This window comes from Anabas testudineus, chromosome 11, assembly GCF_900324465.2.
Source record: "Anabas testudineus chromosome 11, fAnaTes1.2, whole genome shotgun sequence".
Taxonomy (NCBI): domain Eukaryota; kingdom Metazoa; phylum Chordata; class Actinopteri; order Anabantiformes; family Anabantidae; genus Anabas; species Anabas testudineus.
This window is the reverse complement of record NC_046620.1, coordinates 21297280-21311457: the sequence shown is the minus strand read 5'-3', so window position 1 is coordinate 21311457 and position 14178 is coordinate 21297280. Positions and strand designations below refer to the sequence as shown.

Genomic DNA, 14178 nt, shown 5'->3' with positions numbered 1-14178 from the left:
AGAATAACCTGCACGTAATGTATAGGCCTATTTTCTTATTACTAAGTAATCCCAAGGCTACGAGCCGATGATAAGTGCTCATTTTATTTCTTTGTAAACAAGATACGATGCGTAAAGATATAAAATACATACAATCATATTTAAAAACCAGGATAACAATAAAAATAGTTCAAAAAATGCATGTTATTTCTGTCACGAAGTGTCTTCTGTGTTTTAGTGCAGCCGTTTTGACCGTTTCTTTTCTAGAATTAAACACACGGATGACGTACAGCGCGCTCAACAGTGACGTCAGGTGAAGTCACGTCTTTTTCCGGACGCCCAGGCTGTCAGTGGGCGGGTCCTTGTGTGTGATTGGCTCTTTAGCGAGTTTTTCCATGGCTGGAGCATGCGCAGTAGGCGCGGCGCTGAAATTCAAATTTGAACCCAAGTTGTTTTGTGCTCAGAGAAGAACCGAGAGGAGAAGATCGATGTTCGTCAACCGTCCAGAAAACCCGAAGAACACAGGGTCACCGCGTCTCTTTGTGTACAAGACATTTGAAATATCCAGCTCTTAAATACTTGTCGAAAAGGGATACACCTTCCAAAATGGATCCTTTTACTGAGGTAAGTTAGCTAACGTAAACGAAGCTAGCCTAGCTAACGAAGGTGGAGAAGGAATAACGTTGTCTGCTAATGATGAATTAACATTTTCTGTCCTTATCCTGTTAGACACGTTGGTTACTACAGGAGTCAACGTGTTTTATTTAAGAGAAGGTTACTTTATGTTAAGCATACATTATCATGCATCAACATGTTTGGTTACCCATTTGAAATAACGTCAAATACAATGAAAAATTGTCACGTGATGTTTAGTCTTGCACGTGGTCCCGAACCACAAATAAATAAAAATAAATGAACGCACCTTAAACTTCTAAAGGCGTTATAACGTCGTGTCATTTTCTTCATCTTAGGCCTGATGCAAAGACATTTAGCCAGGACTAACGTTGGCTGTTAGTATGATTCACATGAAACGACTGGGTCTCCATTTAAGGCGATGATATGTGTCGGCACTGACCATCACCCAGCACATGAGCCTCTGTGCTTCATTTATCTCCATGCACGATACTGGTTGTCAAACTAAAAACTAGAAATTGATCTGGAAAGTATAATGATTAATAATTGTACTGGAGTGTCCTGACACGTCCGGTTTGAAATAACATAATAAAAAACAGGAATTGCAGGCAGGAGTGGCTCATTCCTTAGGAATGATACGGGCGTTTTCCACTGTGCCTACAAACCCTACAGGCGGCGCAGCTGCAAAGATGTCACAGCTTGCACAGTAAATCGTGTCTGTGAGGCCCAGCAAGGGGGGCTGTTGTGTATGTGAGGTAGATATGTTGCTTTTTAAAGTAGTCCATACACAGAGAAGTCTAAGGTTCATATTCTGTGTCATACTCTTCCACTCCCCATTAAATGTGGGTGGGATTATTAAGGTGTAGTGAGCTGGTGAGTATAGTTGGTGCTGTTGCAGTCGTTGTGTTGGGAAGTGAAATCTAAAGCTGAACTATTACTGAAACTTGAACAGCCTTAACAATAAGACCCTATACTTGTATTGCTTTCAAGCATATTTCCACTAAATGTTGAACTGTTGTTTACATTTCAGTTAATGCTTTGTATTCAAGATTCAAAAGAAAATGATCATTTCCATCTTTTGTATAAAGTAGGTGTTTGTGTCACAGTTTTACTACAATTTTTGTCCAACCAGAAACTTTTGGAGCGGACTCGGGCTCGCAGAGAAAACCTACAGAAGAAAATGGCAGAAAGACCAAACACAGCAAATAGACAGATGGTCAAAAGGCCTAGAGAGCCTCTGGCTGACACGAATAGTGTGGTCAGTGAGCCACTTATTGACAAAGGTATGACCATTGTTGTATTACTAACCTCTGTGACTTTTAGACTGTTAGTCCTCTTATATTTACTATATATCTTTACCACTTCCTACTAGCTCCGCAGGTGCTCTCCAAATCATCTCCTTCCAAGCGAAAGTGCTCAGGGGAAAATGTCCAGCCACTCTGGGATGAGAACCAGAAGCCAGTGGTGACACAACCTGTGACCTCGATGCTTTCAGATCCTCCCACAGACAAGAAACCCCCATTCGGGCCAGCCAGCGTCCGACCTTCCTCCTCCCTGGACAAGCTAGCTACTCGGCCTGCTGTCCAGTCTCAGCCTGGGCAGCTGAAAACTGTCCAGCCGGAGCCAGAGAGTATCCCTGTCACACCTGCTATTGATTGTCTAACCACCAGAGAAGCAGAGATTGCTCCTGCCAGTCCAGCCCAGCAGAGAAACAAGGAGGATCTGGTGGAGCATTCAGCTCCATCTGCCGCTGGCATGAAGTCACGTCTACAGAGGCTAGCCGAGCAGAGAAAATTTTGGGATGGCGATGGTAGGAATGAAAAGACATATTAGCAACAAAACACACATGTGCATCTTTAAATGCTGTCAAGTAACTGGGGTACTCAGGGAATCCAGGTTGTGTGGACAATCTAGTAATGTGGTTACTGTGAAGAGTAAGAAAGTTTAGAATTATGACGACTTGAGGTGAAACTTTTTAATTACAAAATGTCGTTACTGTCTTTATGAACTCTTCTCTTATTCTAGTCTGCAATTTTTCACACACCTGCAAGATCTAGTTTAATCTTATAAATAATATTAAGCATGTTATTTATTTTATAGAAGCTTTATGTAAGCCCATGCATATACATAACATGGTAGAACAAGCACTGGTTGTAACATTGGTTCCTGTCTACAACCAGGTCAGTTAAGTTGACCTGTCTGTACTCAGATTACCTCTTAGTTCTCACTTCTGCTTAAAGAACTAGTGTGACTTGGTGATCGTTTCACTCAAACATTTCTAATTTTCAGGAAACCCTGGTGCCATTCCAGACAGCACTTCACTGTCACTGTCAAATAGGCAAGCTGAGGTCCCACCAGATGTTGCCCCCCCCGTGTCCTCGGAAACTCCTCTAGGAAGAAGAGGTAGACTGGCTAACCTCGCAGCTACCATTGGATCTTGGGAAGATGACCTAAGCCATGCTAACATTCCCAAAGAGAATACAAACAAGACTGATACAACTGTTCGCAAATTCACTATTAGAAATGCCACAGTGTCTGCCAGCTCTAAAACAAGTGCTGCAGGCCTTCCAGTGACCAATTCGGCTGCAAGCAGCAAGTCTGTACCTAACTCTATTCAGGTAGGTTTACCTGGAATTGTGATATTGTTTTTGCATAACTGTGTCTTAATGATATACTGTAACTGCTCACTTTAGTTGTTTTGGCTGCTGTGTGAAGTTTTCTGTGAATGCCAGAACTTTTAAGAAGACAATCAACAGGACATAAAACATTGCACTGTTTAATGTAACATGTACTGGTTATATCAGTATGTGAATATGATACATGAAAAACTAAACAGAAACTTACCAGTACAACTGAAATGAACTGATGAACAGAAATATTATAACTGTACTTCCAAGACTTGACTGTCACAAAATAATACACAACATGGCATAACTACAATAACTTTTGTATCTTAATATACTTATTCATTATTATTATTAATATCTCTAGAAGGTCATAGTATCAGCTATATGGCTCACCACATTTGAGAGGTGAGAGGAAATTCTTTTATGGAGAGTGAGGGTGTTGTAATTACATGGTCAGTCTTTTAGGTGGATCAGAACAGCAAAAATCCAGGGTTTTCTGACCCTAAAACAGTTGAACCTGGCTTAAGTTTTGCAGCAACATAATGCAGTGTCTGCTAATCCAAATAATGCTGCATTACTGCTATGTGACTACAATTTTTAACTTCAGAGCTGTATGCACGCCAGCAGGTTCACTGTATCTCGGATATTGATTCATAATCTCACAGACACCTAAAACAACACTGCCCACTACCAGTCAGCATGACTGCCCTGTCATAGACTGCACAATCACCAAAAGGCCCCAACATTTTGTATTAGAATATGCTTTACCGGGCTCTGACTAATGCATGTTCTTTCCCACATGCTGTGTATTTTCCTATGAAGTCTAGCAGAGTGCTTCCTCAAAAACCTCAAAAGACTGATACTCCTGCAGCCAGATCTGCAGTTCATTCAGTAACCAGTCCACTGAAGAGTTCCATCCAGGGCATGACCTCTAGTCCCCATAAGAGCTCTATCCGCGGAACAGCCTTTCCATCTAGTCCACAAAAGGCCGACCCTTCCTTCTCAACATTGGTGCTTCAAAGTCCACTGAAGACTCAGGTACCCTCCAAGGATCTAAGTCTCACTGCCAGCCCTCAGAAACCAGAGCTCCGTGCTAAGCCTGCCATTGTTGGCCCCTCTGTACCACAGGAAAAAGCCAATGCAGGGGCTCCTGGTGAGTCATGTTGCAGTTTTGGTTTTGTGTTTTTTATACAATCCCTTGTGTTTTTAATTATATACACTTAATCGGTAATTCCAATGTTGTCCTAGGTATTTGGTGTCTGTAGGATTGTTAAGTTGGTAACATCTTAGAGGTTGTTGAAGTCACATGTGGACTGTCAACCTGTAACTCCAACCAGTCAGTTAGAACCAAAGAAGTCTTTTGGATGAGAGGCAAAACGTCTTCAAAAAGGACACACAACTTCACTTGCAATGACTAGCACGTTTGTGATTCCTGAATGACATAAACATAGTTATGTTCCAGAGAAAGAAAGAAAATACTGCTTCCTTTTCTCAGCAGGTATCAAATCTTTCCTGGAGCGTTTTGGAGAAAGGTGCCAGGAGCATACCATCCAGAACTCTCCAGCAGGAGGCCCTATCCAGGCCAAAACCCCCACTGTAACGTCATCAGTCACCCCAAACACCAAGCTGGTACAGGAGAGACTCAGAGCTGCAGAGATTGCAAACACAACCACTGCTGATCTTACCCAGAGGCAGAAGATGGTAGGATTATAAATATATCTGGTCATTGTGGGCATTTTTTAAATATCACAATAGCAAATGAGATTAACAAAGCCCCCTTATTCCAGGAGCGCGAGTCTGAGCTGGCTCAAATTCGCAGTCGCTTTCAGAAGGGGAACAGTATGTGGAAAAACACAGATGAGGCAGCAGAAACCAAGAAATGCTCAGATATAAAGGTTGACAGATAACATCTTAAACTATTCTATTTTGAGATTTCACATCACATACATTGTATTCAACAGATGACATGCTTTTTTTCTAAACAGTCTGACAAGCATGTGGAGAGTGAAGTGGCTCCATGTAAGCCACAGGATGAACCTACAACACTGTCTGCTGAGTTGTCTACTGAGAAAAAAGATACACCTACCAAGTGTTCCCCTCCAGGTACTTCACATGAAAAGTTGACCTTTTTCATGAGAAAGGTCAACTTTTCCTTTTAACACTGAACTAAGGTGTTATGATGCTGTAGTGGATCTATTAGGCCGCATTGCGCACCTTTTAAGGACACATTTCTGAGGCCAAAATTACTGTCCTTAAAGTGGCAGTGCATCCAGAAAGTATTCATGGTGCTTAACCTTTTTCCACATTTTCTTACAGCCTTATATTAAAATTGATTATATTTATTATTTTCCTCAATATTCTACAAACAATAATGATAATGTGAAAGACGTTTGTTGAACACCGTAATTGCACTCAAGTGCAAGCTGGTCTTGATCCGCATCAACTAGTGAACTCTGGTGCGGTCCACCTGGTGAGAAAGCATACGGAACCAAAGCAACGGAACAAACGCTATCAATTGTGTGATTTGGCCTTTGGGTAGTTTGTAGATTACCATTTCTTTCATTTGTCCATCAAAAACATGCTGCCTGATTAATTGACATCAAACGTGGAGACATAAGGAGGTGAAATGTCCCTAAGCACACAATCAAGGTACCAAAGGAGTGGCTACAGGACTACTCTATGAATGCCCTTGAGTGGCCCAGCCAGAGCCCAGGCTTAACCAGATTGAACATCTCTGTAGAGATCTGAAAGTGTCTGTGCACTGACACTCCCCATCCAACCTTATGGAGCTTGAGAGGTGCTGGAAAGAACAATGGTAGTAACTGCTTAAACATAGGTGTGCCAAGCTTTTAGTATTATACTTCAAAAAATACAACTTCAAAAAAGTACAGAGCAAAGACTTAATACTTTTGTATTTGATTGGATTTTAGTTTTTTATTTTAATTAATTAGCAAAGATTTTAAGCAGACTTCGTTCACCACGTCATTATAGTCTATTGTTTGCAGATTTGAGGAAAATAATGACTTTAATCAATTTTTTGGAATGTGGAAAAAGTTAAGTGCTATGAATCCTTTCTGGATGTACATAATTAAGTGTTCATGGTAATCGTGTATTGCTGTGGTGACCTTGAGGTTATCAAGGGCTATAGCATTTTGAAAAAACTTTTGAAAACAATGAATGCTGGCCACACTGAAACCTGAGTGTTTCCATCACCCAAAAATCAAGAGATGACGATGATGGTGGTTGACCATCTGCCATCTGTGGAAAGTGGAGATAGAAATTACAAGTGGCAAACACTCATCCTGGTAGAGCCAGGAACTAGTCCTACCAGGAACTTTTAACCAATTAATTACATAAATGTCCAAATAAAGTTGGAAAATAGTGTTTCAACATTGTTTTTTATAAACTAGCAGGTCAAGTGTTGGTGATCCCGCCTCCAGCATCCACTTCCAGCCCTCTGAAGACTGTAGAGGAACCAGTTGATGGAACCTTAGAAAAAGAAGACGTGGTCAGAGAGATAGAGATGAATGTGGACCAGTCCATCAACTCGGAAGTAATCAATGAGCTGTTTAATGGAGTCCTTGAACAGAGTGGAGATCAGGATGGGGAGGAAGAGGAAGATGCTTTGAATATCTCCTCCATGTCCCTCCTAACTCCTCTGGCAGAAACTGTGGCTGCTGTGGTGAAGAGTCCAGAGAGGAGACTTGTGGTAGGCACCGATGTCACATCTTACTCCTAGTGCTGGTTCATGTCAAGCTTATTGTTGATACTGCCCTTTCTGGAAAAAAGCTAAACATAATATATTGTGTTTTCCATGTGCAGACATCAACTCCAGCCAGTTCATTCCTTGTGAAGAATTGTACTCCAGACAGTGCTACAAAACCTAGCAGGTTTCAGAGAACTAACATGATACGGACCGCCTCCTCTGACAGTGTTGAGGCCTTAGATGATGACCACAGACTTCCTTATAGGTAAATATTCCATTTAACATTTGGATAAATGCATAATAAAGTTGTCTGTTCTTTCTGTTATGCATAACTTAAAATATGCATATTTCATTTTGTGTGTTTAAGCATTGATGCATACAGGTCCACCAGGGTAAAGGAGACTGAAAGGCCCAGCGTGAAGCAGGTTATTGTGAGAAAAGAGGATGTTTCTAACAGAGCAGAAGAGCCCAGAGGTTCCGGTCTCTTTAGTATAAAGCAGAAGATCAAGGTTTGTAATTAATTACCATCATGTCAGATTGCACTATGCGTGTATAGTCTTTTGCAAATGTGAACTGTGTCAAATCGATTTCTCACCATCTTATAAACTGTTGTATGTTTGTATAGATTCTGACTAACGAGATGAACCTACAGCAGACAGTTATTCATCAGGCCAGTCAGGCACTCAACTGCTGCACAGATGAGGAACATGGGAAAGGATCCCAGGTGGAGGCTGAGGCAGAGAGGCTGCTGCTGGTGGCAAGTGAGTTCATCCAGGCAACAGACTAATGCGTGACTTATGCTAGGCATATAGGCATACACGGTTCTCATGTATTCTTTTAATGCTAAGGGTGACAGAATATCGGCTGCACTTTAATTCCATTTTGAATGACTTCAGATTTCTTGTAAATATTACTTTTCCACTTGGAATTGAAACAATGGCGCTGACCTTAACCATTATTATTTTTGGAATTATTATTTTCACAATGTAATGTCATGTGAACAATAACATAGTTTTCCTGCATATTTTTCAGGTTTGTAGTTTTGATGTGTATTACCACTGAACGTTAACTGAGCAAACTTAATGGGGAAACAAATATACATGTTTGTGGGTTCGCATTTGGGAATGTTATATCATGTATCATGTTTTCCTAATATTAACTGAGGTGAAATGAAATGAGAGCCTAATGTTGTTTTATGTTTTCTTGACATAGCGGAAAAGAGAGAGGCCTTGAAGGTGGAGCTGGAGTGTTTAAAAGGAAATCCAACAGGACAGAAAAGGGCCCCTGCAGCCCCAGAAACCAGCAGCATGTCTGCTTCCAAGGGCTCTATCACCCTGCAGGAGTTACGCCTGCCTCTCAAGGCAGATTTCGCTTGCTCCACTGCCAACAGACCAGGTAGCTCCAAATGCATATGCAGTTCAGTCATTTAAAGTAACTCAGTCTGTGTCAGTGATGTTGACTACCGGATGTAGAGTTTCTCAGTCTTGGGAATCAAAGATTGAAAGCATACTGTGTCTTACTTGACTTTTAGCCTTATTTAGATACCTAGTAATAAGTAAATATAATGGGAGTATAGTTATTGTACTGATTGTTTATTTCTTTCTTTGGATTATTTCAGAGTCCACCAAACATTCCTTCTTCATCATGATTCGGGCTGGAGCTGAGAATACTGTGGCCACTCCACTGGCCAGCACACACCGTGGTCTCAATGGAGACACCCTCACATTCCCTACTAAGTTTACCATGTAAGTCGCTCCTGCTTCGATTAACAAGGAAAATAATGCACACTGAATGTTTTCTTTTGTCATAATATGCTGTGTTATGTTGCTAAATGTCTTAAAGAAGTTTATATTTTTATTTTTATCTATATTGAACAGGAAACGGGTGAGACTGACTAATAATAGAAACATTTATGATCAGATTCTCTTCTTGTGCCCATTAATTATGATTATGTTGATCATAAATATTGATAAGAAATACTTCCTTTCAGATCTGATGTCTCCAGTGACTTTAAAATTGATATCGAGGTCTACTGTCTGGTGAGTGTCTTCAACAGAATGATGCTTTGACCACATATCTACTTTTTTCTACTTCAGCCTTAGTTTAGGAACCATTACCCCCTCAGTGATGTCTATATAATGTGTATTTACATGTAGATACAGTGGCTCTATAAAGCATTCTGCACATTCTAGATTATAAATGTATTACAAGAAAATGACAAAATACTGCCACCCTACATCTCGTGTTTGACACCTTTAGGTACAGAAACGTGAGATCTGCAGTGAGAAGAAGAAGAAACCCAGCAAATCAAAGGTAAACACTCACTTTGATTCTGCTGTGGTTTACCAAATGGTTCATATTGGAACATGCTTTAATGCTTAACATAAGTGTATGTTTGTGTCCAGATAATCTGGAGACAGGTTCATGAAGCCCATGATTTGTGTATGTCGGTATGAACAGTCTGTGTCAGATCCCTCACTTGTTGGTTTGCACTGGGTGTGCACTGCGTCCACAGCTGGAGTTTGTCACCACTGTGAATCATTTCTCTCCACGCATTTAGGTGGTTGTTGGAATTAGAAAGAAGACTGATAATTGACCAGCAAGACACCTCACTATGACAGACTGTATGCTGTTTTTCACTTTAACATTTGAGGCAATATTATGATTTGCTTTAATTTGATCATTCTAGGCTATCACTCCAAAGAGATTCCTCGCCATTACTGTAAGTACTTTTTTTTTTTTTTTTTTTGTCCAAGACATACCAAGAATTTGAACCAATTTAATTTGCAACCTTTTATATTTTGTCTTGCAGAAAAGTGTGCAGACACCAGGTAAGTTAAAACATAATTGTGTAACATAAGTATTAATGAGTCTGCATGAATATGGTGTTTTGCTCTCTGGAAAAAGCTTCACGCTCATGGTGATGAAAAAGGCTTAAGGATATGGTACTGGAATGATTCAAGATATCAAATCAATATTCAACAGTAACGTTGGGAGACAAGAGACAAACAGTATAGAAAATGAGAATTGTCTTTGACACGTAGGTTGTGTTAAAATGTGTGTTCTCCAAGCTGAACCAGATTACAGGGTTCTTTTTTCACACCAAAAATGATTTGCCATGATCATTTGAACTTTTCTTTCTGCAGTTGTAGCCAGTCCAGGAGGCCCCAATGCTGTCCGCACCAGCAACTTTGTCCTGGTTGGATCACACAAGCTCACTCTGACCTCTATTGGGAAAAATAAATTTCCTTTGGAGAAGGTATAGAATGCCCTTTAATTTAATGCCCCCCCTCCCGTGCTCTGTTCCTCTTAGAGCATGCTAGTTTGCTTCTTTATTCTGCTTTTCATACATGGATGGCTTCTGGCTAAAGACACTATCCATCCTGTGTGTACAACCCCATCACTTGTATTCTATTCACATTATCTGGTATGTACAGGCTTTAGACACTCTCAGTAATACCATAGCCTGTGCATTTAATCACCTGACTTGATATCTTTTTTTTAGATCATATATGAAGGAAGTGAAAGAGAACTACTCAGTGGCATGTTTCATACCAAGGTTACTATTTGCTGTGTTGTCCATCTCTTCTGCTCAGTCATAACAAGCACTCTAACTCTTTGTTATTAGACTAATGGCTTTAATGTGGCATCTGTCCTCATTAGGGACTGAACAGCTCCTTCTAACAATCTCTTGTTAGAAGACTTTTTTTTTTTATATTTATATTTATATACACACACACACACACACACACACACACACACACACACACACATACGTGTTTATATATAAAATACACATACACATTTTTGAATTGTCAACATGTTATTTGAGCTTTTCCTACTAATTTGTCTATTAAAATTCAAGGTACCATTCTTGTGCCCGGTGGAGGGTCACATCTACCTCAAGATGCAGTGCGAAGTTGGCTCAAAGATAGAAGAGAGGGGATTTTTGGTGGGTGTAAACGCAACAAATTATCAGACTAATGCTGAGGAAGCCAGTGGTTTCCTAATATAAATGTGTTGGAATTCTTTGGTGCAGACGATGTTTGAAGATGTCAGTGGATTTGGAGCCTGGCACAGGAGATGGTGTGTCCTATCAGGATACTGCATCTCCTACTGGACATACCCAGATGATGAGAAACGCAAGGTAACTGTCATTTAATGCAATATTTATTGAGTTCTGCAATGTTAGTTCCTTTTTATATGTAGGTACTACTTTTGTTTCTAAATGTACTCAAACGTTTCCTGTCGGAGTCAATCAACTCATTCAGAGTTTGTTAAACCTGTTTTCTGGAATACCCCACCCACGGCAGGAGATCAAGTGATATTAAAGCATACAAAAGTAAAAGTTTATTCAAAACAAGCACGAGATATGGTGGCAGTTTTAGAACTATCATCAGAAGGCAGATAGGACTACACTGTGCCAAGATAATCAAGAAAATATCGTATGTAGACATGGATAATTCTGACAATGTTGTTTCCGTCTGTTTGTCTCTGTGTGTTTGATTTATTTATTTATTTTTTTTTTTTCTCCTGCCAGAATCCTATTGGACGAATTAACCTGGCTAACTGCACCAGTACAAAAGTGGAACCAGCCAACAGAGAGTTCTGTGCCAGACCAAACACATTTGAGCTTATCACAGTCAGACCACAGAGAGAGAATGACAGAGAGACACTTGTCAGTCAGTGCAAGGACACAATGTGTGTCACCAAGTAAGTATCTGTAATAAATGTGTCCACATATTCTGTTCATCAGTTCAAACACATAACACTTTTTTTTTTTTGTGCAGGAACTGGCTGAGTGCTGACACCAAGGACGAGAGAAATCTGTGGATAAAGAAACTGAACCAGCTTCTGGTGGATCTACGTATGTGGCAACCAGATGCCTGTTACAGGCCACTGTAATCATTGTACTTTGTCACAACAAGGGTTTCTACCTGTTGGACTGTCAGTATCACTGACACATGCAATTACTAAGTGCAATACAGTATGAGAATTGTTAAATAAATTTACTTGTGGATATTTTACGGGAGATAACTAATCAAACACGTAAGTTATGGACAAGGAAGAGGAAAGTAAATAAAGCCATACTCTAGACACATTTCATTCTTTGTGGGAGACAGAGTTGTAGTTCCATGTAGTTTATGTGTCCATGCTGTTTTGATAATTGGGTTTTGTTGAATTTTTGTTCTAATGCAAATATTTCCATACATTATGCATGGCTTTAAATTATTTGGTTTTAATGCTAAAATCAATATATATAAATTATATATATATATATAGCTTAAGTTTTATCACTGAACGAATGCTCTATATCCTGCATACCCGCACAGAACAATGCTGATACTTCTGGCATTAGCTTTCAAAACATTCACACATTCTCCTTCATTTCGATGTACAGATTTTAATACTGTTTACACTCCAGCTTTCATTCTATTTGCAATGTTTTTTAAGGTCAGTGCCATTGTTTCTATAATTAACTGGGGGAAAGGCCTATTACATATTCTATGCTAAAGCCTAACCAACACTAATTGGAGGCCAATATTATATTTTTTTTATATAGATACATACAAAACATTTTTGACAGGTTTCCTTTAAATTTGTGTTTTAGAATTGTGGCCAATGAATTTTTTAATTTTACAGTGTTAAAATAAAGTTGTTGGTGCTCTTTGCTGAAAATAATATGTAACGGTGATTTTACAGTGAATTACCTTCTCTGGCATCTCTGGCTTTCTCTTTAAATTGATCAGCACGGCACTAGAGTACCTTTTACTTTGTCTCATGTTTAAAAAAAATGTAAATGACAAGCCAAACAACTGAGACTAAGAGTTGTGCTGCTTGTGTTGCTGATAGAGTATATAAGAGTTGTTACGGCAAATCTGCACGTTTCTGAAAATGTTTGTAAAAGACGATGCTTTTTCACCACGCTGAAAATGAATACACTTACACAACCATATTGTTTGATTTTTGTTTCCCTTCTACATGCAGTGGCAAGAAAAAGTATGTGAATTTTACTTTTAGTTTAGTTTTCTCCATTAATTTATCATAAAGTGTGATCTGATCTTTATTTAAGTCACTAGTATTGACAAATATAATGTGCCTAAAGTAATACCACAAATAAAATCTGACATTCTTGTTCTTATTGAGAACAATCATAAAAACCTGACAGTTAAACTGGAAAAAGTATGTTAACTCTAAAAGCTAAGTGGAGTCAGACGTTAGCATAATTTAAAAAAATTAGTTTGGAGTTGTGGACTAGAGCTAGAATGACAAAACACTTAAACTTTTTGAGTTTGCTATGCACAAGAAAAATATGTTTATGTGAGCCATGTCTCGCTAAAAGGTGCTTTCAGAGGATCTACGATCAATTCAGTTATATTTGTATATCAAATCACAAGAGAAGTCATCTCAAAGCGCTTTACAGTGTTTAAAGTTTAAGACTTCAGAGAATATAACTGTATACAGAATTATATGGAAAACCCAACAAACCCACTTAAGTAAGAACTAGGTGACAATAGAGAGGAAAATCTTCCTTTCGAGGAAGAAACTTGCAGCAGAACCAGGCTCAGGGTGGGCGGCCATCTTCCTCGATGGGTTGGGGTGATTAGGTTAGTAGGACCAATAACTCACACCTCTCTAACTATAAGCTTTATAAAAAGGGAAAGTTTGAAGTCTAGTCTTAAATGTAGAGAGGGTGTCTGCCTCCAGAACCTGAACTGGGAGCTGGTTCCACAGGAGAGGGGCTTGGTAGCTAAAGGCTCTGCCTCCCATTCTACATTTGGAAACTCTAGGAACCACAAGTAAACCTGCAGTCTGAGAACGGAGAGTTCTGCTGGGAAAATATGAAACTATGAGGTCTTTAAGATAAGATGGAGCCTGATTATTAAGGGATTTATAAGTGAGTACTCCTTATACTAATTGGTGATGATAAATTACTAAAACCTTTTTTTTTTCTCTCTCTTTAGCTAAACTTCAGCTCCTGGGCAGTGCAGAAATGTAACAAATGTAGTGGGGAGTGTCTGGGCAATTCAGACCCTTTATTTAGTGCAGTAGAAGCTAATTTTGTTGATTCCATTCTACCTGACAGATCTTCTCTGCTTCCATCCGATCAAACTGGAGCCACTTTAACTTTATCTTGAGTGTTTGCATCAGTCCACTCGGGAGGAGGTTTTCTTCAAGATACTTCATGAAAGGGAGCTTGGAGTAGAAGCACTTCTCCTTTTATATTGAAAG

General features: G+C 39.5%; 1 protein-coding gene across 5 annotated transcripts; it reads left to right on the top strand.

The window, feature by feature from the left end:
- Positions 1–415: 415 nt before the first annotated feature.
- Positions 416–12915, top strand: anln (anillin, actin binding protein). 5 transcript variants are annotated; one of them, XM_026349310.1, is made up of 24 exons: positions 416–603; positions 1745–1895; positions 1985–2422; positions 2902–3230; positions 4062–4392; positions 4738–4940; positions 5027–5134; positions 5225–5342; positions 6650–6948; positions 7062–7210; positions 7313–7454; positions 7571–7706; positions 8158–8340; positions 8564–8690; positions 8936–8984; positions 9205–9258; positions 9635–9667; positions 9758–9776; positions 10092–10204; positions 10451–10504; positions 10811–10897; positions 10985–11092; positions 11486–11658; positions 11736–12915. In XM_026349310.1, the coding sequence occupies exons 1-24, from the start codon at positions 586–588 to the stop codon at positions 11848–11850; spliced, it is 3537 nt and encodes a 1178-aa protein (XP_026205095.1). In that variant the 5' UTR covers positions 416–585; the 3' UTR covers positions 11851–12915. The 5 variants fall into 5 exon arrangements, with proteins under 5 accessions (XP_026205095.1, XP_026205096.1, XP_026205094.1 ...); XM_026349311.1 differs by having other exon boundaries at positions 4735–4940; positions 6653–6948; XM_026349309.1 differs by having other exon boundaries at positions 4735–4940.
- The last annotated feature ends 1263 nt before the right edge of the window (positions 12916–14178 follow it).

Excerpts from the sequence above, each read along its gene's own strand:
- anln (XM_026349309.1), top strand. Across the intron at positions 8,341-8,563 it reads CTCCACTGCCAACAGACCAG|AGTCCACCAAACATTCCTTC; the intron begins GTAGCTCCAAAT and ends GGATTATTTCAG. Across the intron at positions 9,259-9,634 it reads AGAAACCCAGCAAATCAAAG|GCTATCACTCCAAAGAGATT; the intron begins GTAAACACTCAC and ends TGATCATTCTAG.